The 21,661-nt window shown below is 39.1% G+C and overlaps 2 protein-coding genes across 2 annotated transcripts in view; both read right to left on the bottom strand.

Moving 5' to 3' along the window:
• Window positions 1-11,204: 11,204 nt before the first annotated feature.
• LOC112542264 (uncharacterized) lies at window positions 11,205-12,577 on the bottom strand. Its single transcript, XM_025174687.2, has one exon. The coding sequence runs from the start codon at window positions 12,540-12,542 to the stop codon at window positions 11,754-11,756; it is 789 nt and encodes a 262-aa protein (XP_025030455.1). The 5' UTR covers window positions 12,543-12,577; the 3' UTR covers window positions 11,205-11,753.
• Window positions 12,578-14,903: 2,326 nt separating this feature from the next.
• The window catches only part of COL22A1 (collagen type XXII alpha 1 chain), a 173,695-nt gene continuing 166,937 nt past the window's right edge, over window positions 14,904-21,661 (bottom strand). The window contains exons 64-65 of the mRNA XM_088148939.1: window positions 20,686-20,763; window positions 14,904-19,979 (exon numbers count right to left, since the gene is read on the bottom strand). Coding sequence (XP_088005065.1) covers window positions 19,792-19,979; window positions 20,686-20,763 — 266 coding nt within the window. The 3' untranslated portion in view covers window positions 14,904-19,791. The remainder of the gene's footprint in view (window positions 19,980-20,685; window positions 20,764-21,661) is intronic.

Genomic DNA, 21,661 nt, shown 5'->3' with positions numbered 1-21,661 from the left:
CATGGTCAATGGTTATCAAAATCTGCTGACAGATCCAGAAGAGCCAGGATGGACATACCACCCCCATCCTAAGCCCTCCAAATGTAATTCACAAGTGCAACCAATATTGTCTCAGTACTGAATCGTGACTGAAGAGGGTCCAGTAATCTGCTTCATTCAAGGCTCTCTGTAGCTGGGAGATCACCACCCTCTCACAATCTGCCTAAATCAACCAAACAGGCCAGATTTGCACAGGGCATTAAGTCACAAAGTGAGGTCAAAACTAACAAAATCTATGTTGTCAAAATACAGCTGATAGCTCTTCAGAATCACAAACTGGCAAGGGGCCATTGGGTCCACCAAAGCCAATTCCTTCCTCAACGCAGAACACTACATGAAAGCATCCTTAGCAGATGGCTTTCCACCCTCCACTTGAACACATCCAATGAAGGGGAGCCCACTGCCTCTCTGGGTAATGAGTTCTACTGTGCAACTGCTCTTACTGTTAGGAAGTTTTTCTAACTCTTAATCTGAATCTACCTATCTAATGTTTAATCCAAATCAATCTTGATCTTCTCTTTTTGACAACCTTTCAGGCAGTATTCTCTCAAGAACATCTGCCTGACCCACTCACTCCCACAGGTAGGGCATGCTCCAACTTCACTCTTTTAGATCCTGTCACCTTATGGGACACACACACACACACACACACACACACACACCGATATACAACAGGCTCCAACTCTGTTCACCTTCAGGAAAGCCATTAAGAGCTGCCTTTCCCCCCAGGCATTTGGGGTCAGGTGAGTGGAGTCCCCTTTTGGTTGGTTTTATTATGGTGCTGGTCAGTATTTTATATTCTGTATCTTATATTCATATCTATATATTGTGTATCTTTTAACATTATGTGGTTCTTCTTTTGGTTTATCATTTGTTTGTTGGTTTGTTTTGCTGTACACTGCCCCGTGTCACATGGTTGCACTGGGTGACCATATAAATCCAATAATATATAAATAAAATTAAAATATTTGAAAACTACCATCATTCATATTCACTCCAGGTCTTTTCTTCCAAAGGCCGAATGTCCCCAGCTTCAATGTCTTTTCACAGAACTTAGTTTCTAGTGTTCTTCTCCAAATCTGTTCCAAATTCTTATGGTATGATGCTCAGTCCTAAATACAGTATTTAAGGTGGGACACAACCAATACAGAATAAAGTAGAATAATTATTTCCTTTGGTTTGGACATAATGCTTCAGTTGATACACCCTATAATTGCATTTCCCTTTTTTACAGCTATGCTATGCTGCTAGCTCATATTTATTTTGCAACTATTCCAAGATACTGTTCCCAAATACCATTCCCAAACCTAACTTCTCCTATCCTGTACTGGTATATTACATTTCTGTTTCTTAAGTGAAGAACTTTGCAGTCATTATTTTTTTTGTTAGTTTCAGTCCATTATTCTAAACTACATCATCTAATGGAGAAATCTAGGTCCAACTGTGAAATCTAGTTGATAATAAACCTGTGGAGAAAGCCAGTCTTCTGTACTGTGCTTCAGAATGCATTCTAGATATTATGCTGCCAATATTCTTTATTTACTTGCGCAAAACAAAGAGAGTAGCACAACAGTTACAATGATTTAATGTGTAATATGTGCAAGGCAAAGACCCAGTTCTGGTTTATCTTCTACCCTTATTCTGAGGGATAGCCTAACTGAATGAGTGGAACTTTCTCTTACAGAACTGTTTGTGACAACTGTAGCATGGTTGGAGTTGATTATAAATAAATTCTTAGCATCATCTTATATCATGTAGGGTTTTGAACGCATTGAAGGTTTTGGATCTCTTTGTACACCAAGGAGTTGGGTGGGGGAGAAGCAATTTCAGTCTCATGCAATAGCTGCACAGGGTTGTAGTAATCCCCCAGCGACTGATAAAATGGCAAGGGAATTAAAGTGTAAATTGTTCCACACTGCGGATTCACTCACAATTATTGATGAGTTATAGATTCTAATGAATGCTATGTAGAACATCTCAACAGCACAGGGGTTTTCAGAATATGAGTCACATGGCCCAAAATAGCATTTTGCCTTCTGCTAATCCTTTAATTTCCTGGCATGAGAAAGCTCTTCCAAATACTCATTGATCCTACAAAATAGGCAGAGATCCAGTGAGGGACTCTTCCATTTTTTAAACTGACCTGCTGCTCAAAATGCCAGGGCGTAGCCAATATCAAAGATGAAATTATAATGTCCAGCTGCCTAGATCAGTATTGGCAAGAGCCAGAAGTCCTTTGACATTAAGGGCTGGAATAGATCATGCAATGTGAGTTTAATTAGAATTGTTTTCCCTAGGAACTCAACAACGGCAACAGATTATGAAGGGTGAAGGAGCATCACCTGTCAATGTCCTCTTAGGTTTCATTGCATTTGTTTACATCTGCCTCTCATCCAAAATCTGCTCCCAAGGGGACTTATAATTAAATTTTATACAACAAGACATTATAATAAGGAAGTGCCCTGCTGTGTACTGAAACGGTCTCTTCAGCCATCTGGCGCTTTGGGATCCAATCTATAATTCTGTTTTGAGATTCTTCTCTTTGAAGAAGCTTTCGGAAAGAGGCAGAAGGATCTGAAGGGAAAATCAGGACCTGCTGATGGTAAAGGACAGTATTTCAGAGAAGAGAAAGAAGTATAATCTTTTCCAGTCTCCCTTTTCATCAAGTTGAAGGGTACAGGTAGAAATTCTGTTTATAATATAAACTAAGGCTCTGTTCCAGTTCAGGAAGCCTGTATTCAGGATAGTTCAGGCTCTTTTTAACTCATTTGAAGCAGGATAGACATTTTTAACTGCCTCTGAAATAATAATAATAATAATTTTTAATTTGTTATAGCCACCAATTCCAACAGACCTTATTCAGGAACTCTTCTCCTCTGCAAAGGACAGGGCATTGTTTAGCTCATAACTTTTTAATAGGTAAAAAAGCCAAGACTACTTCACATTGACCAAAGCAAATCCAGAGAAATGACAACCAAAATAAAAAACCAAAAACTGTCCACCATTAAGCAGGATTTCTTTAAAAGGGATTTCTTACAATCCTGTAAAAGGAAGTACCATTTCCCCAATTCAGTCCTTTTATAAATCATATGAGAACTAAAGGGATTCTGCATAATAAACCGATACTACCCTGTTGAATTACTTCCGGAAGTTAAACTGGAAGAGAAAATCCTGACTAGAATCAGAATGCTGGTTTAGTTTGGTACAACAGGGTCATTTGGCTGCTGTTCACATTTTCCCTATTCTTTTCCATTCAAGGGCGTCTATAGGGTAGGGTAAAAAGAATCAAAATGGCTGCTGCAATGGTGTGATCCAAGCTGTGGACTTTTTTTTTTTTTTTTAACCATACTTTGTTCACATTCCTGCTTCTAGGTCTGGAGAATGGAGAAAACTAGATAAGGAAAGAACTGGAGAAAGATTCAACATATAATAAAAATCCCTTTGTTCCTACTTTACTCAGAAAACAGACCTGTCCCTGTTCTAGGCCAGCACATGATGAAGTTATTCAAACCACACCTGAATGTAACATAGGCACACATATGTTGTGGTGGTAAAGATAGTTGAAGAGCACATTGCTCCAGGTGATTGGGAGAACATGGCATCCAAGAAGTCAAGCTTTCACTGCAGTTCAAATGTAAAGCTCAGTTAATCAGGTCCCTCAAATATCTCTTACTTCCCTGTATGATGACGAAATGCCTAGAAGGTGGTACTGGCAAGGAAAAAATGTGAAAAGACAAGGGGGAATTTTCCCTCTAAGTGCCTCTGTTGGGATGCAGCTATGGGATTTAGAGTATTAAAGAGCAAGGTTGTGAAAAGATTGGTGGGCTGCAGGATTTGAATGCTATCATGTTAGGGTTACAGAGGAAGAAATTACTTTATGCACCTCGCGTATTGTTATACTGATGTAATGATCAAGAGAAAGGCAATAGTTCTCTGCTTTGGGAAGGACAAAAATATTAGACACCTTGGTAACTCCTAGTATCTCTGTGTTTAATTGCATTCTTTTGTTTATTTGTCTATTTTTCTGTGTAGAGTAAGTTGACCTTGGCTGAGATAAAGAATTAAGCAAGCTTGGACTTTAATAGCAACTGGATGGGAGATCATCAGGAATTCAGATTGGATATTAAAAAAAAAAAGTCCCATAATAAGGCAAGGGAAGACCACATGGATTTGAATAAGACCTTGCAAATTGGAAGACGTTGGAAGAAGAGTATTTAACCCCGTTAACCTTAATAGGTGCTTTCCCCAATGCAAGTAGAACCTTTATTATTATTGCCATCAAGTCATTTTCAACTCCTAGTGACCACATAGATAGATATTCTCCATGATAATCTATCCTGAACCTGTTCTTTCAAGTCTCCCCAAAGTGTACTCATTGCCACTGTAACTGAGTCTGTCCACCTTGCTGCTGGTCATCCTCTTCTTCTCTTTCCATCCACCTTTCCCAGCATCAAGGCCTTCTCCAGAGAGCTGAGTCTTCACATCACGTGTCTGAAGTAGGATAATTTGAGCCTGGTCATTTGTGCCTCGAGTGAGAACAGTTGATTTGTTTGATGATCCATTGGTTTGTTTTCTTGGCTGTCCATGGTCTTCTCAGGAGTCTACTCCAACACCAAAGTTCAAAGAAGTCAATACTCTTCCTATCCTGCTTCATATCTATTTTTTTTTCCTTTTAAAAGAGGGGTCAGAAGAAATTTCAGGAAAGACCATGTCACACAGCATATTTCTCCTTGTTTTGCCTACACTGAGAATGCTATCATTTTCTTATATTGCACTTGTTATTTAACAATTAACATGACAGTGATGATTTAGAAAACATTCACTGAAATGAATCCCTTTACTAATTCATTTACTAATGCAGTTCATTATATAAAAGTTATTTTTTCAGTGGCTGTGACAAAACACACCAAAACTTAAATGCTACAAAGATAGGTATGATTAATTTGACTTTTTTGGGGAGGGGGGTATATAGGTATCCTCTATTTTCATTAATCCAGATTCCTTCCAGTGAATTACTATCATCAGCATAAACATGATTTGTGTGTTTACTAAATTGTTTGATGGGAAAAACAATAACACCCAAATCTTTCTGATAAGTATCCACTGCAATTGTAAATTGCTATTAAAAATGCTATCCCAGAACTCAGTTTGGTGGTTACATATGAGAACCCAGCATGTGATAATGTGTCTTTTGAATCAGGAAAGCAGTAATTTCCAGAGCAAATACAGATTGGCTATGATAAGGCTATCCAGAGAGATCTCTCTGTACTCAGATTATTTTGTCCATCTGGCTAAACTGTTACAGAGTCAAGAGACACTTTATACCACTCAAGAGAAAAAGTAGGCATGAGTGTTTGACTTGAATCAAAAGGCAGTGTTATCAGGTCTCCAAATCAAATATCAAAGCAATAATTCAGTCTGAATTGTTAACTTGAATCGGGGATTTCTGTATTGATTTAATTTTATCAAAACCCTTTTGGATGGCTTTTGCATGAGCACACATGCGTTTTTAGCATCCATCTTGATTCCAATTAAATCAAAATGGCCCGATCCATACAGGTTCATTTGAATTCCTTTAGGCAGTCACATCAGATGGGATCAGTTTACTAAACTGAGTCAATTACTGAAAATCAGGTGACTCAGTGATTTGAACATAATTGATGATTTGAATCAGACTGGACCCTATCTGGACATGCCTAATAGGAAACAAATTTTAATTAGATTCAAAAAAAAAAAAAAAAGGAAAGGCTTCAGGATTTTGTTTTGGTATCTTGAACCCTGAGCATCTTCAGTTATATAGTTTAAACACCTCTGATCTTCTTATGGGAAGATCCCCAACTTACAGTATAAAGAGTGCTTGACTTAGATTTCAGGTGTCAATAAACTATGCCCAGAATGGGAAAGAATGTAGATCCTGAAGTGGTTACCTACATCAAAACCAATTAAAGGGAAGACAACATTGTCTCTTCCTTCCCAAGGGCATCACTGTGGCCTCCTCAATTTGGATTGAATTTTCTGATTTTGAAATCTGTGGACTGATAGAAGTAGCAACAGGAATAACAACTTTATTAGCATGATAGCTTGCATGCTGCCTGTGTCAAGGTACCCAGGCACTCAATACAATACGTTCAGCTAAATAAGAAACTTTCTTGATTGTCTTCTATTAACATGAGGGCGCAGTTTCCTTTTAGAGTCATCCAATTTAAATTTGGAACTCCTTTTCAGCACCTTTTCTATAGCTTAAAAGGAACCTTGCTTTGCATTTCTTGAGCTTGGGGGCAATTGGTTGTTGATATTCTTGACATGTCCACAATGGGCAACTCTACCTTTCAGTGTAACTCCCATACATACATTATAAAGACTCTAAGCAGAAATTGTCTAATATTATGTGAAGAGTGAGAAGAGAGATTTCAAACAGCTAGCAAGATTTTGTCTGTCTAAATGATAGGTGGAAATCACCTCCAAGCTGATTCATATATTCTTAATAGATCAGTTTGTTTCAGAAAATTTATTTGATTTAGTGCTTCCAACCAATAGAATTATAGAATTACTGGGTCCACCTAGTGAATTGCATGATTTGTTTCAAAACTGCTGATTAGATTTTAAAATTAAATCTGATCGTGAGATTAGATTCAACTATCTACAAATTTAATGTCTAAATCAAAATTCTTCAGAGTCCTACTTGTCTCTTTACCTATCAACCTGTCATAACACTTACAGTATATCCATAATCATGTCCCAAAGCAAGTTATGATAGTAATAAAAATGAGAAACAGAAAAAAATCACAATTAACTAATAAGAACTACCAGTTATAACAGAAAAAATATAGGGAATACATTTCTATATACATAAGCCTACATAACCCTACAGATTCCATGGGAGCTGGGTGGCTATAATAAATTTAAATAAAATAAAAATAATTCATATATAATCTCTGTCTCTCTTTCTCTCTGACACACACACACACACACAAAAATACAAACTGCTATCCATCCTGAGTTGCTCAGTTTTAAATTTTAATACATGAACTGATTAAACTTGAATAGAGTTCTCCCTGAATTAATGCAAAAAGGAAGTCTTCTTGCATTCTTGTGTCTCTTTATGAATCCTATACAGATATACGATATATGTATATCTTGAGGAACGCCTTTTCTATCTACAGCAAGGGCAAAAATCAACTGGACATGAAACCTTTCATCTACCTCCAGCTGTGTATAATTGTGCTCTGAATCTCACATGGTACTCACAATGTATGCGATGTGACATCTGTCCATAGATGTCCATATTGGAAAGAAGAAAACAAGTAAGTGTAAGACAGATAATTATAGAAATATATCAGAGGAAATTAACTTGCAGGGTAAACAAGTCCTGCAGGGACTAAGCAAGTCTGTATTAATAGTGTGATTTTTTTTTTTTTCAGTTGAAGCTAAGAGGTTTTTAATTAGTCTTGGAGCATTATGTTTCAATGAATTAATTAATGTAGGAGATAGAATCATGGAAAGGCAAAATAAGTTGACCTGCGAAGGGAGCACTAATAGACAAATATCTAGGGCTTTCTTGCCTTACTCTGCATTTCTTGGTAGCACCTGGTTAGCTGATGCCAGAGGCAAAATATTGGGTTTTTCCACTAACTTAATGTGTGGATGTTAATTTACATCCTCCCTCTTGATTTCACCCAATGTTCTCTATCCTTTTGGGCACCCTAATCCCCCCAAAAGGTTTGCCACTTTCTAATATAAAATGGTATTTTAATAAAAACAGTAGTGCCTTCTGCGAATGCCTGCAACATAGCAGGCTATCAACACCCAGATAAGCCAGGATTAACACCAGACAAACAATCAAGCAGTAAACAACAGCCTAAACTAGGAATTATCAAGAAAAAACAACAACACCCCCTCCAACACTAACATGGCAAGCAACTGTATATAAACAGAGAGCAAACCCCACTCCCTTTTAGCACTGAAGATGTTACCTTACCAGAAGTTGGGTAATGAAACATCTGCCAGTGAACAAGCAAGCTCAGAGAACCCAAAGGACTCTACAGTTCAACCCTGAGCTACAGATATTCTCTTCTATAGCATGCTATGTGGAGTCCTTGATGCTCTCTGAGCTTAGTTGCTTGCACACATTTCATTACTCAACTAGGTAACATCATCAGTGCTAGTGAGTGTGGGGTTTGCTACTGTATATAAACCAGGAGAAAACCCCACACTCACTAGCACTGATGATGTTACCTAGTCGGGTAATGAAATGTCTGCAAGCAAACAACTAAGCTCAGAGAGCACCAAGAACTACACAGTTCAACCCTGAGCTACAGATATTCTCTTCTATTGGAATAGCATGCTAATCTGCAAACAAGATGTTAGAGGTGATATATATTTAGTGATGATCTTCAGAGCCTTCTACTCCTAAGCACTTTTTTTTCCCAGAGAAGTAACTTTCATTTCATTTCAGGGGTGTTTGTTTAGGGATGAACAACCATGGTCCAAACAGTCTATGGATGGCCAGTTTCAGATCTGGAAATCTGAATTGTATTTTACTATTTCAGATTGAAAACTTGGAGGCTGTAAAGTTCTAAATCAGCAAGAAGAAAGAGCAGAGGGTGAAAGGTATGTATTGAGGAGATGACATTTGCAATGTTTGATGAGGTTTTTTCTTCATAATATTCCTGTTTGGTCTTCATTACAGCTTGGCTGTAGGTGGCAAATCTATACAATTCTATATAAGAAGACACATTCTGTTTGGATATATGGAGGAGAGGAACTAAGAGTGATTCAGTAGTGGAACCAATTACCAAGGAAGATGGTGTGTCCCTTTTTACTAGATGTTCAAAAACAAATTATTAACCATCTACCAGGAATAGTTTAATTTGGATCTCTCACCTTAGCAGGGAGTTGGATTCAATAGTCTTCAGTGAACCTTTCTAAAGCTCTGACACTGTGATTCTCTTCTATAATACTAATTTCTACTCAAGTATTCTAAATTGTGTGTGCGTGTTGATCTTCAAAAATCTAGTTCATTCTGTGTTGCCAAGGCATTTTTACTTCAGCATTTTTTCCTAAGTACAGTAGTACCCTGGGTTACGAACTCGCCTCGACTTACGAACCGGATCCGCGGCCATTTTCCCTGCTGCCACGCGGTCGCGGCTTCCTGTGGGCGAGGTCACGGTAGCAAGGAGACGTTCGGTGAGGCTTGTGGTGTGTTTTGCGGTGTTTTGCGAAGGTTTTTGGTGTGCGTGTTAGCATGGCTCCAAAGAAAATGCAGAGCAGGCTTGGCGGGAGTAAGGCTCTGAAGAGAAAATTGCCTTGGGTTGCGACCAAATTCGGGCGGAGGGCGGAACGGATTAACTGGAATTACATTGAACCCTATGGGGAAATTCGCCTCAGGTTGCGACCAAATTCGGAGGGCGGAACGGATTAACCAGATTTACATTGAACCCTATGGGAAAATTTGCTTCAGGTTATGACCAACTCGCGATACGTCCAGAGTCACAGAACGGATTAAGTTCGTATCCCGAGGTACCACTGTATTGAAAAAATACAGCAGACAACATGAACAGAAAATGGAATTACTTTTCTAAACTCTACCTGGTGGCTAAGAAATCCATTCCAGATGATGCCTAACCTTTAAAAATCTCGGCACCTTTAGAGCAGCAATAAACTCTTTGCAGATAAGTATGACCCTTGCAGGAGTGACAACATGGATACATACCTCCAACTGGCCATATAGTTATTCCAAGAAGCATTAGAAGAAAGAAAAAACTCATCTGTTAAAGATCTCAGCAGAGCTGTAAGTGGAGTAGGTTTTTAATAGTTTCAGTAAAGTTAGTGTTACTGAAACCTTTTGGCATCCTTCAACATTTAAAGTAAGAGTAATCACATTGTCCAACCACACTTAGCTGGATTTCATGAGTAGCTAGGGTCCTCTCACATCCCATGGGTTCTTCCAGAAGTGTGGGGGGGGGGGGGAAGCTCTGCATCTACTCTGAGAAGAATTTGTGGTTGAATTATTTTATACCCCAATTTCAGGCTCATCAAAGAAAATTCAGTGAACCAAACCGATTTGCAAAGTGTGGCAAGTGGAGACTTTTATCGGCAATGACCGTCGATGGTGTACAGAAGAGGGGATCAAATAACAAATATCACAAGGAAGCATAGATTAAAATGAGGCGCGGGTATAATTCAGTTAACAACAACTCAAGTTAACATTTGTTCTGCATAAATCTGTTATTTAGATGTATGAAATTTGATGCTATCTGAGAACTGGGAAGAAGCAGACTTTGTTTTCTCTCATTTTGCAAAGGAATAATGAAAAGATTCCTAACAGATACCATTGGAAGGATTACTGAATTATTATTCTTCTAGCCACCCCCACATCCACCCCAAATCTTTAGCAAAACACATGGAAGTTCACAGAAATGTAGTTGTGAAATGTTCATCTTCCCAACAAAGATAAAATTATTGTAAAACTGCTCTGATGTTTAGGAAATACTCTCATTTCCCAATCTCTATTTTTATTTCCCCTAAGAAGAAAGATTCTACTTTCTGCTTTATCCATGAGGCACTTTGAATTTATTTTGCTGTCATTTTTGAGTTCTTGTTGAAGTTGCTGACTTTTTTGAGGCGGTCAAGAGTGTTGTGTATTATTCCTTCTCCTGAACATCTCTCAAACACGCTGTAGCTGCTCTAGCTACCCTCACTTCCTGGTCTTTGAAAAATTAAACACATTATAGTTAGTTTATATCTACTTTTGGAATATGACCAAAGCATGGGAAACCAAGGAAACTGCAGACATCAGAGAGATGACCAATTACTAAAGATCAGGACAATCACACAGTTCCCTCAGTGACTACATAATAAACATCAAAATCCCATGTCTCAGACGAATTTCATCCAAAATATCTTTCTTCTTTGATTCCCCTTCCCCAGACAACATTTTTCCTACTCAACTGTATAAGGAAGTTTGGAAAAAAAGTAGAAAAATGCAATAGAATAGCAGGAATAAAAACATTGGCATTAACTTCACCCAATTATATATATTTTTTAAAAGGAGTGATGCTACATTTTCTGAGCATTTTCTCCCCTTGCATAAAAGATACCTGGTTTTACCACTTCATTCTCACAAGGTTTTTAAAAAGGAAATTTAAGGGACAGAAGGTGCCGATCCTGTGATTGTTGCTTTCCCTGTTTCATCTCACTCTACTGCCTCCCTGGCTTCCCACACTTCCCAACATTTCCTCACCCTAAAGATTTAATGGGAGCATGGGAAACCAGCAGGCTGTAAACTCTTAGAGAGAAGGTTGTATAATAATAAAAGCCAGGACATTCTTACTTTCCATGACTATCTTCTCAACAACATAAGGACCCTGCACCCATTTCATGAATAGTCATCAAGTCTGTGTTGACTCGTAGTGACCTCAAAGATGGATTTTTCTCCTGGAGGATCTGTCCCCAACCTGGCCTTCCAAATCTTCCAATGTTGCATCTACTGCCACTGCAGCTAAGACCATTCACCTCTTCTTCTCTTTCCTACCACCTCTCCCACCGTTATAGACATCTCAATTTATTTTAAAATGGAAAGAAAACTGCACAGTCATTCTTCCATAGAAGCTGGACTATCAACCATATAAACCCAAAACTATAACATGTCTCCTTCCGGGAAATGGAATGCATTTCTCCTCCCCCCTCCCCATCACATTCACAGCCCTATATTTTTATCTCCTTTGAGAGGCAAAATAGTTTCTGATCTCAGCAGGTCCCCCACTGCATACTTCAGGGGGTGGGTGCTTCAACGGATTTCCTTCAAAATTGCCTGAGCAATTGTTGTTACCCCAGTCCAAATTAACCAGTTGACCAAAGTCTGAAGGAAGCTCCGTTAGCTTGTTGTGACCAACCCAGAGGGTGCTGAGGACCTTTAAAGAGCAGAGTCCTCTGGGCAAACATTTGAGAGAATTGTAAAGCAGAAGCAGAGTCTCCAGTTTCTGTAGCTGGCAAATGGCATCTGGGATGGTGTGAATGTGATTATCAGTTGCATCTAAGAAAACCAGGTTCCTCAGCTGACAAACAGGTGCTGGAAGTTCTGCCAGGCAGTTGTTTGCTAGATGCAGGCTGCGAAGTCTCTGGAGACATCCTATTTCTTCAGGCAGAGAAATTAAGCTGTTGCTGCTAAGGGTGAGCCTTTCTAACTTGGTCAAACTGCCAATCTCAATAGGAACTTTTTTTAAGTTGTTAGAGTCCAGGTAGAGCAAGGTTAAGTTCCTCAAGTGACCAATTTCACGAGGGACGAGAGTCATCTGGTACTTGAGGCAGCTCTCTCGCTCTGGGCTCATCTCCAAAATCCTTAATCCTTCCAGTGCAAACAGCCGGCGAGGGACAGACAAGAGGTCCTTGCCTTCCAATTTGAGTTTTTTCCCACCTTCATACTGGGGATCGTGTTCTGCCAGATATTTCCACTGTGGCTCCATGATGAGAATGGGCAAAAGACAGTTCCAAATCAGGTCCATCCTTCCCCTTGTAGGAACAGGAGGAAAAGGCTCATTTTCTACCATCTCCTGGTCCGAGTGTTAACTTCTGAGTCCCCCTCTTTCTTCCTCCTTTATTTAACAAGGCAAATGCAGAACCTCTCGGTTGCTCAGCTACATCCCGTAGGTAAACATGGGAGAGCTAATGTTTTTAATCTTCAGCACAGCCTCTGACTGAAAGTAAACAGCCAAGCCCACTTCTACCCCACCAAACTAGATTTCAATGTTCTTGATTCTCACCATCTATCAAAGTCATTCCTGCAGGATTTGCTTGTCCCCCATGTCTCGTTTTCCCAAGCATGCAATTGCTCTATACTCTGAAACTCAGGATGGGATTCTGTTTTAGCTAAACAATTCATTTGGCCGCTAGGATCATAGTCACACAGTATTTATTCTTAAAACATTTTTTGAAGTAGTGTCTTTTTTTCCCATTAAATTGTAAACCTATTACAGACTAAAACAAATGACAACAGTAGCAAAATATAACTAAGGCAAAGGAGTAAAGCATATGACTATAAGTTTCCTTTTATGCTTTTTAAAATCTCATTATTTGCCTAATAACTCATGTCTCCTGTCTGACAGATAGTCATGAAAAGATAATGCCATTCCCTTTCCCAAATCATAAAATTGATCATCTTGTGTCAAACGTTTCATTGATTTTTTAATGTAGATTAAATTATCTCCCCTGATATTGAGATCTCTGTATTGCTGTTCATTTTGTCTCATTCTCTCTCTCAACATTCATTCAAAACTTAGATAAGATCTGTTATCTAAGAAAAAACAAAGTGAAATCTCAGATTCAGCAGGATTGTTTATGAATTCATGGACATTCCACATAGTTTCCTTTGGGAAAACTATGAAAATAGTACTTAATCAATTTATTTGGGATACTGGACCACTAAGGTTTTGTTCAGCTAAACTGAGATTAAAATTTGAAGAAAGTAGTCCTTAATCTATCCATTTTGCAGAAATATCATTAGTCTTATATCTTATCAACTCTTACTATGTGGAATGAACATATAGTTATTATCGTTTATGGGCCATGTGGGAAAGGCATTATCTACTTCCCTTCCAGTCCTGGCAAATTCTTGGAACAACATATAATAAGGGCATATGTTTTATTTGCAGGAATGCATGTGGTAAGAAATATTTGGGCCATATTGGGGCATAGATTAGCTTTTGATGACAAGACTCATGAATATTTAATTCTTGGGGAAAAAATCTACTCTGAAAATATGTGGTAAAACATTCTATTGGAAAGCTTGTGGAAGCCAGGATCAGGACTTTGAACCAATTGTTATATAATGACTGTTTTAAGGATTTGACCCAACTTGAAATTGAATTTCATCTTCCCACTTCACCACGATGGCAATATCTTCACCTTAAGCATCTTTTAATGGATCAGCACGGGCCAGACACTTTGGTCACTTCAGAAGCATCTGTGATGCTCTCTTATTTGATGGAATCCACGACAGAAGTAAAACCCATAACGTATCTGTATTGAAAGCTCAAGAATATTTCTAAAGTGGACATTTCTGAGATATTCCAAACATGAACAAAAGAAGGAAGAATCCATTGGAGTTGGGCAGCTAATAAATTCACATATAATAAATAATAAAGTAATAATAAAATAATAACAACAACTAGAATCTCCAATAATGCCCCATCAATGGCTTCATGGCCTTAAAAATATTAAAATGGTATCAACAGATCTGAGATTAAAGTTGACTCATCAAAAAATTGTAGTTTGAGTGTATTGGATACCCCAGAGGGTTCATTCACCCATATGATATGGCTATGTGATCCTCTGATATCCTTTTAGAATGGCATTTTAATGTATATAAGTAGATTCATGGGAGAATCTTTAAATGCTAAAGATATTAATGTGATGTTGAATTATATACCAAAGCTTGGAATCTGACTGCTTATCAAGCATGGGGGGCGGCTAAAATAAATATATTGAGAAATTGGAAAAGTGGTATTATTCCAGGTGTTAAGGAACAGCTTTTGGAACTGTGTGATTTATCTGACTTGGAAAAGGCAATATTTCAATGGGAGGGAGGGAGGGAGGGAGGGAGGGAGGGAGGGAGGAAGGAAGGAAGGAAGGAAGGAAGGAAGGAAGGAAGGAAGGAAGGAAGGAAGGAAGGAAGGAAGGAAGGAAGGAAGGAAGGAAGGAAGATTTCTGCCAGCTTCCCACTCGCAAAGTCAATGGGGAAGCCAGCAGCAAGTTGTAAGTCACTCCCACTCCCACTGCTTTTTTGCCCTTGGTCAGTCTGTTTCTCTGTTTAGGTAAGGAAATAGCTCCAAAATGATGAGCCAATGGGTCATGGGTTGTCCGGTTTTTATTTTGAAATAAAATAATAATAATAATAATAATAATAATAATAATAATAATAATAATAATAATAATAGTTGCTGGTTATCACCAAGAAGTCCACCATGGCACAGGGCCAGGCTAGTCGCAGGACTGCCTTTCTCCTATTGTTTCTGCTCACACCACCAGATCTAGTAGATGGGGCATGGTCCTGGTCCTGGTCCCTTCTATTAAACAGTCTCATCTTGTTGGACCCAAGAGCCATGTCCTTTCTGTGGCAGTGCCTGTCCTGTGAAACAGCAATCCCCTGGAGATACAGATGGTCCCAACCCTGTGGACCTTTCACAAAGCTCTGAAGACCTGGCTGTTTCCCTCAATGATTGGGCCAAGTGGTTATGTGAGGTCTCTGCTTATGTGGTTTTTCATGATTGGGGTGTTCTGTATTGTTTACCTTGGGTGTCAGGGATTATCAGTTGTAGCTATTGCTTTAATTCCTGCACACCACCCAGCATCACTGTCCTGAGATGGGTGGCCATATAAATTGTTTCAATTAAATAAATATATAAATAATAGCCATGTCTTATGAGGTCAGTGCAGCGTTCTGAATTTGAAGGGAGCCCTTTGGGACTTCAGTGACATATACATGGCACAAAGGAGTTAACAAATAAACAGATTTGATTTAGAACATGTGTGGGCACCTACATAGCACCTGCCAGAAATAGTTTCTGGGGATCATTGAACAGCCGCAGAGGCAGCTGTATGAGTCTAAACAAGGATGCTACTGGTTTAAGAGGTTTCTGACTCCTGCTACGTGCGTGCCCATGAACATTCCGAATCATGATTCTTCCTCTGAATTTGAACTGCTTCGCAGCTGTATGTCTTTCTACCCTGTAAGTTTTATAGGGACATGCCAGATAACCTTATCTAACCTCTTCAAATAAAATGTCCAGGTTGTGCAAATGACTTGTCTCCTTTCTATTATCAGTGTGATATTCAAGGACACAATGTCGCCTATTGTTGCACCAAATTCAGCAGCAACTGATTTTCTAGGAAACTGATTTTGTCATTTTCTTGCTATTTCTTCCACTAGAACTGTACAGTATTCATTTGTGCAGTACAATGCAAGTTTATATAGATGGCCTTAAAAAAAAACTACATGAAGTAATACAGTGAAAAAAGGCATGTTTTCTGCAATCAAAAAGTTGAGGTTCAGTTCTGCAGCTACTCCAGACAGAGGTGTGAAAGACACCTGAAACCATGGAGAACTGCTGTACACATCAGCTAAGTAGTCAACTTGATGTCTTGCAGACATTTTGGTCTTTAACTCTCGTCAATCCCAGACAGCAGGCCAGGGACAAATGATTATGGGAACTGAAGGTCAAACATCATAAGAGGTCAAACATCAAGAAGGACCAGTAAATCAGCTTTGATATGAGGGGAGCTTCCTGAGTCCCATGGGCTGAAAAAAAATTAAAAGGCTGATATGAAGATTAAACCGGCTACATGCTAGTAGTGTGAATGATGCAAAGTCTTCATTCTGCCTACATAGACAGCATTGATTAATTATGTGCCATCACGTTGGTGTTAACTGTTGGCAACCACAGAGATTTTCTCTAAGACATACACAGCATAATGTACAGCTATTGCCGCAGATCTCTCTGTGAACCCCTCCTCCCTCCCCTGTAGCTAGCACATCACTGTGATTAATTCAATGTAGGCAGGAGAAGCAACCTCTGTCTCCATCTCTCCTTCATCTTTGCTAATTCCTTGGACATTTCTCTGAAGCTATTGGATACTCTTAAGGAAATCACTTGACGTCCTTTAATAAAACCCTCTTAGTGCTCAAGGGAGTGATGCCAACTTGTTGACAGAGCACAGCAGGTATCTCTTATTCTCTGTACATAGCTCAGAGATGTGAAATTGGGAGGGAGCCCAAGGCTATACATGGCTTTTGGTGTCATGCTGGGGAACACATTTCCCAAAATGCTTGTGGCCAGGAGAAGTAACTGAGCAGGGTCAGAACAGAAACAAAATTTAATTTAACCTCAATGTATGCTTGATTAAACTTTGTGGGGAGCACACATTGCTCCTGGTCCCACAGATATTTTAGTGGCACAGTTATATGCTTTCTTATTTATTAATACGTCTGCTTAACTTCCTATGCAACCAAATACCAGTTATTCAGTGATTTATATAAACCCAAAGATAGTCCAATTAAAATAATCAATAGTAATAAATCTGTTTTAAAAGTATTCTGGACCCTGTAATATCCACATTTAGCTGGATGTGTGGACACATTAATCCATTTCCCATCTCTAGTCTGTGTAATTTCTCATGGTGTTTCATCATAGGTCTGTTCTGCCTATGACCCAGCACCATAAATACTTTGTTCCCGAATAAGGATTTAATCCTCCCTCCCTCCCTTCTACCTGGAAGGCCCAATTTTCCTTTACCTTTGTATTATTTGGTCTATGACCATACATTGAATAAACTAAATTAAAACCAAACACACATCTGTGGTCTGTGTCACTTCTGGAGGTGCTTCCTCATAAGTCTGGTCTAACCTAATTTTGCAGTTCTTCACTGAATGGCGTCCCCACCTTAAAAGTCCAAATTTCCAAAGGTATTTTGCATTTGGATTAGCCCTTTGATTAGCATTCCAAACTCTTAATGTTAAACCAGAAAACAGTCAAAATGGAATGAGAAACAAGTCACATAATATATATGCTGTGTTTTGTTTTGTTTGACCCCCCAAAACCCCTCTCTTCTACATCTTCATTTCTAGTCTGTGGAACAACTGGATGGGAAACAGTTTAATGGCCCCGTTAGGACCTGCTGTAGCGCCATGTCCAACAACTAACATCTGAAGGCAGTGTTGCAGGAAGGAAACCACTCACAAACGATAGCAGAGAAAATAAACAAATAGTCATCATTGTAATAATAATTTTAAAAAAAAAATCTCAGCCCCACTCAACATCAACCAAAGCTTCCCCTCAGAAAGAAAAGAAAGGATTCAGTCCAGCTTGAAACAGAAAAAATGGCAAAGCCAGCTCCCTTTTAAATAATTTGGCAAGCTATAACTTTGCCAGAAAAATATCCTACACTTTTTCTTCCAGAAGCAAAACAAAGCAAGCGTCATAATTGCTTGGAAAATAACCTACCTGCCATAAACACAACAATGTAGACACATTTTATGCACGTGCACACAAGATAGGTAGATAGATAGAGATTATCTTGCTGATGCCATGGAATCCACATTAAAAATAGCACCTTTTAAAATACATAAATAACATTGGTCTGCAGCACTAAGCACTCATTCAAGCACTCTTAAACTGGGTAGCCCAAGAACTGGATTTGAAATAGTGGGATCTTCTTTCTTCATGGGCAATCATTTCCCTCATGACTCAGAGACAACTGATGAATAATTGGCTGGTTCCTGTGTACATTTCCTGCTTTGGAGCCCAAAGTTAAAGGTTAGCTCATTTTACAAAGGAAATAGAAGACCCCCTGCATACACACACACATACACGATGACCTTGGGCAAAGTCTGACAAAGAACACATGTAATGGCAATGTATATTAAAAAATGCAATCCATGCACTGCAAGAATCCAAATCGAAAACCATTTCTTCGCATACATAAGGTCCTAATTCAAGCTTCTGCTAACTTCCTTTAAGGAAGAAAAGAATGCTAGACCCAGAATCAACACTGCCTGAGTTCTTAGCGGACTGCTGCTAAGCAGCCAGGGAAGAGAGCGGTGAGCTTAGTTGAACAATCTTTGGAAAAGGTGGTGGTGACAGCAGATCTCTTTTCCTGAATTTCCCAGAAATTTCTGTTGAAGATGCACTGCTGATCATATTTATAAGACAGCAAGCACCATAAGAATACAGGGTGAAAAGAAAAAAAAAACACCACTCTTTTGAGCATACATACGTACTGCTGCACTGCTAAAGGATCAGCTATTTCACTGGGAATTAGGCCAAATATTTTTAAAAAAGTTGAAAAATGAATTTTCACAGATGTATTTTACTGAATAAGCAAATAATGGCAAAATCAACTGTTCTGTTGATGAAAAAGATGGATATGGGTGAAGTACTTTGATTCAGACTAGGAAGAAGTATTTAGGAACACACAAGGATTTTCATGGAGCAGTTCTAGACCTGGGAATTGGACTCACTAAAAGATAAATAGAAGCAGCGTGGATAGCAAATGGGAAAATGGGATCTTAAAGCATCCATGCTCCTGTCTGCCATCGCTCCCTTGCTTTTCCTCTTCCTCATTCTTCTCCTAATTTTGACACAGAGGTCTGTGCTCAGCCATGGTGAGCAAAACAGCTTCCTAAGGCGTGTGCAAAGACATGTGCAAATTGTGTCCTCTGTCCTATGGCCCCCAGGAGATTTAGATGTAGCAATCTAAATCTCTACTGAACACTTGCAGGACAAGCCATCAGTAGCCCATATCATAGCATCTCCAGATGTTTCACCCATGAATGATGAGTAAGCTAGCAAACAGAAATCCAAAATTCCTCAGGGGGACCTAACACCTACTTACCTACAGTTTTCCCTTTCTTTTCTGTTTCACATGAACTTTATAGAACTCCATCTATAAAATGGGAAATTTTCATCCTCAATCTTTATGTAAAAATATTTTTTAAAAAGAAATGGGAACTTGTCCTGATAGTAAAGAACATACTGTCCCTCTCAGAAAATCACTTATCACTGCATAAAATAATGCTAATTAATTATTTCTTAATTATAAAAAAATTTGACTGTCCGGCAGCATTTATTTTAAGAGTCTCCATGCTCCTTGTCAAAGAACAGAAGCAAAACAGACTGGATCTCCCAACTCCCTTGCTTCATCCAAGTTTTCTGAAGTAGGTCCATGAGAAGTCCACAGGCAGCGACGGAGGCTACATTTTTAGGGACCTTTGACGTTGCTGGGCCGAGCAGCCAGGCTTGCATAATAAGCACATTGGGAGGGGTCACATTGTCCATTGGCCCCTGGAGGCCCTGGGGGGCCCATAAGACCAGGAGCCCCAGCTTCTCCTTGAGGACCTTGAGCTCCAGGAATCCCATCTTTTCCATAGCCAGGTTCACCTGGAACACCTACAGAACAAAGGGTTGTGGGTAAGTGTGATTGCCATGGTGTGGACAATCTTAGTAGACAGAACTACGGTAGAATTGGCAATTCAGGGTTCAGTGGCTTCATGCATGGGTCCATCAATCTGTCTACAACGCACTGCTTTGGGGGGAAAAATACAATCAAAGGACCAGCAAGAGAGAGGGCAATGTTCTTGGCAGGTTTTCACCATGTTTCTAAGGAGCTTTTCTTAGTAAGTCAGCTTTTCTTTGTTTTAGCCACCTCCCTTACTTCAAACAGCAGTGCCTTTTTTTAGCAGCACCACCTGCTAAAAGTGTTTGAAGCAAAAGGTAGAGATAATTGTTTTCATGTTCCTAAAATCACTATTTCCACTTATTAAAGGAAAGTGTTGGCCTCTCAGATTCTCTTGCGGGAGCAGAGAAATCAACCAGGACCTCATGCCAAGCTGAAAAACACCAAAGTGCACGTGTAATGTCACTTTCACAAACATTTATAGAAAAAGGGCTTAAGTGTAGAGAGAAAACATCTGTGCAAAGAGGATCCCTGATCATAAGGTTCCTAGCTGCAAGGAAGCTTTGAAATTTATTGCTGAACACCAACTGCCCAACAGTTGGTGGGTAGAAATTCTGGAACTTCTAGCTTTGTCAAGATTGGAGAAAGTTGCATTAGGCCACACAAATGTCAGTTTGTAGGGAATGAGCTACCACCCACCTGCTACTCCTGGAGGGCCAACTTCACCCCGCTGACCAATGCCAGGGTCTCCTTTCTCTCCTTTCTCTCCTCTCTCACCTGTTGGAGACAATGGAAGACATTTTAACTATTAGAGTTTCACAGTTTCGCAGAGTGAAAATGTAAATCATTCTTGATCAGCACTCATTCAGCTTGTATCCATATCCATAACAGTAATTCATATTTAGTAACTGAACTCAGAAACAATATCAGTTTGCATGTGATCTGTCCTTTTCTGTTGCTATACACGAACTTTCAGACCCTTAACATACAATTCTTTACATTTCTATCCAGAAGCAGGCACTACTGAGTTCAAACAAACATACTTGCAGAAAAGAAGGTTTACTGAATGAACACAAAGGGAGAAATCAAGCCTCTCACATTTTCTAGAGACATGCAGGGTTATAGAATGTGCAATATACAGGGACTGCCAGAGACAGAGCAAACTTCATTCATGAATGTGAAGTCCTGGCTCTTCTTCAGAATATTTGAAAAATATTTGTTCCATCAATTTAAGGTCTTTCAGGTCCCATTTGGGTGATGCTAAACAGTTGACATGCTGATTTCAATATCTGGAAGAAATGCTTGGGCCCTTGAGGGAGGATAGTGGTTTGCAGTTATCCATCAAAAGAGCCCATATCTTTTCAGGATCATGCAAATTTGTTGGGGGTGGGGGGAATGCAGCTGCTTTAAGAATCAAAATAATCTGAATGAGTGAATTCTTTAAAGCATTATTTGTTTTAAGTCCTGTGCAGAAGCCTGAAAACGTTGGGCTGTCTTAATTAATAATAGGAAGGTGCCATGTTTGTTACACTTGGGGGAGGTCCAAGGCACTAGTTGTAAAACCTTTCTGAAGCACGAACAGCCCCAATTAGCACTCTCAAGAATCTGAATTTGTCTGAGATTTTTCATTAAATATGGAAGTTTATTTATTTATTTATTTATTGAATTTATATGG

This window comes from Python bivittatus, unplaced genomic scaffold (assembly GCF_059951505.1).
Source record: "Python bivittatus isolate LINGU-HERP-01145 unplaced genomic scaffold, Pbiv_v1 ctg000590_np1212, whole genome shotgun sequence".
Taxonomy (NCBI): domain Eukaryota; kingdom Metazoa; phylum Chordata; class Lepidosauria; order Squamata; family Pythonidae; genus Python; species Python bivittatus.
This window is presented reverse-complemented; position numbering and strand designations above follow the sequence as displayed.

Bases quoted from the DNA above. Each gene is read 5' to 3' on its own strand.
- LOC112542264 (XM_025174687.2), bottom strand. From the start codon at position 12,542: ATGGACCTGATTTGGAACTGTCTTTTGCCCATTCTCATCATGGAGCCA.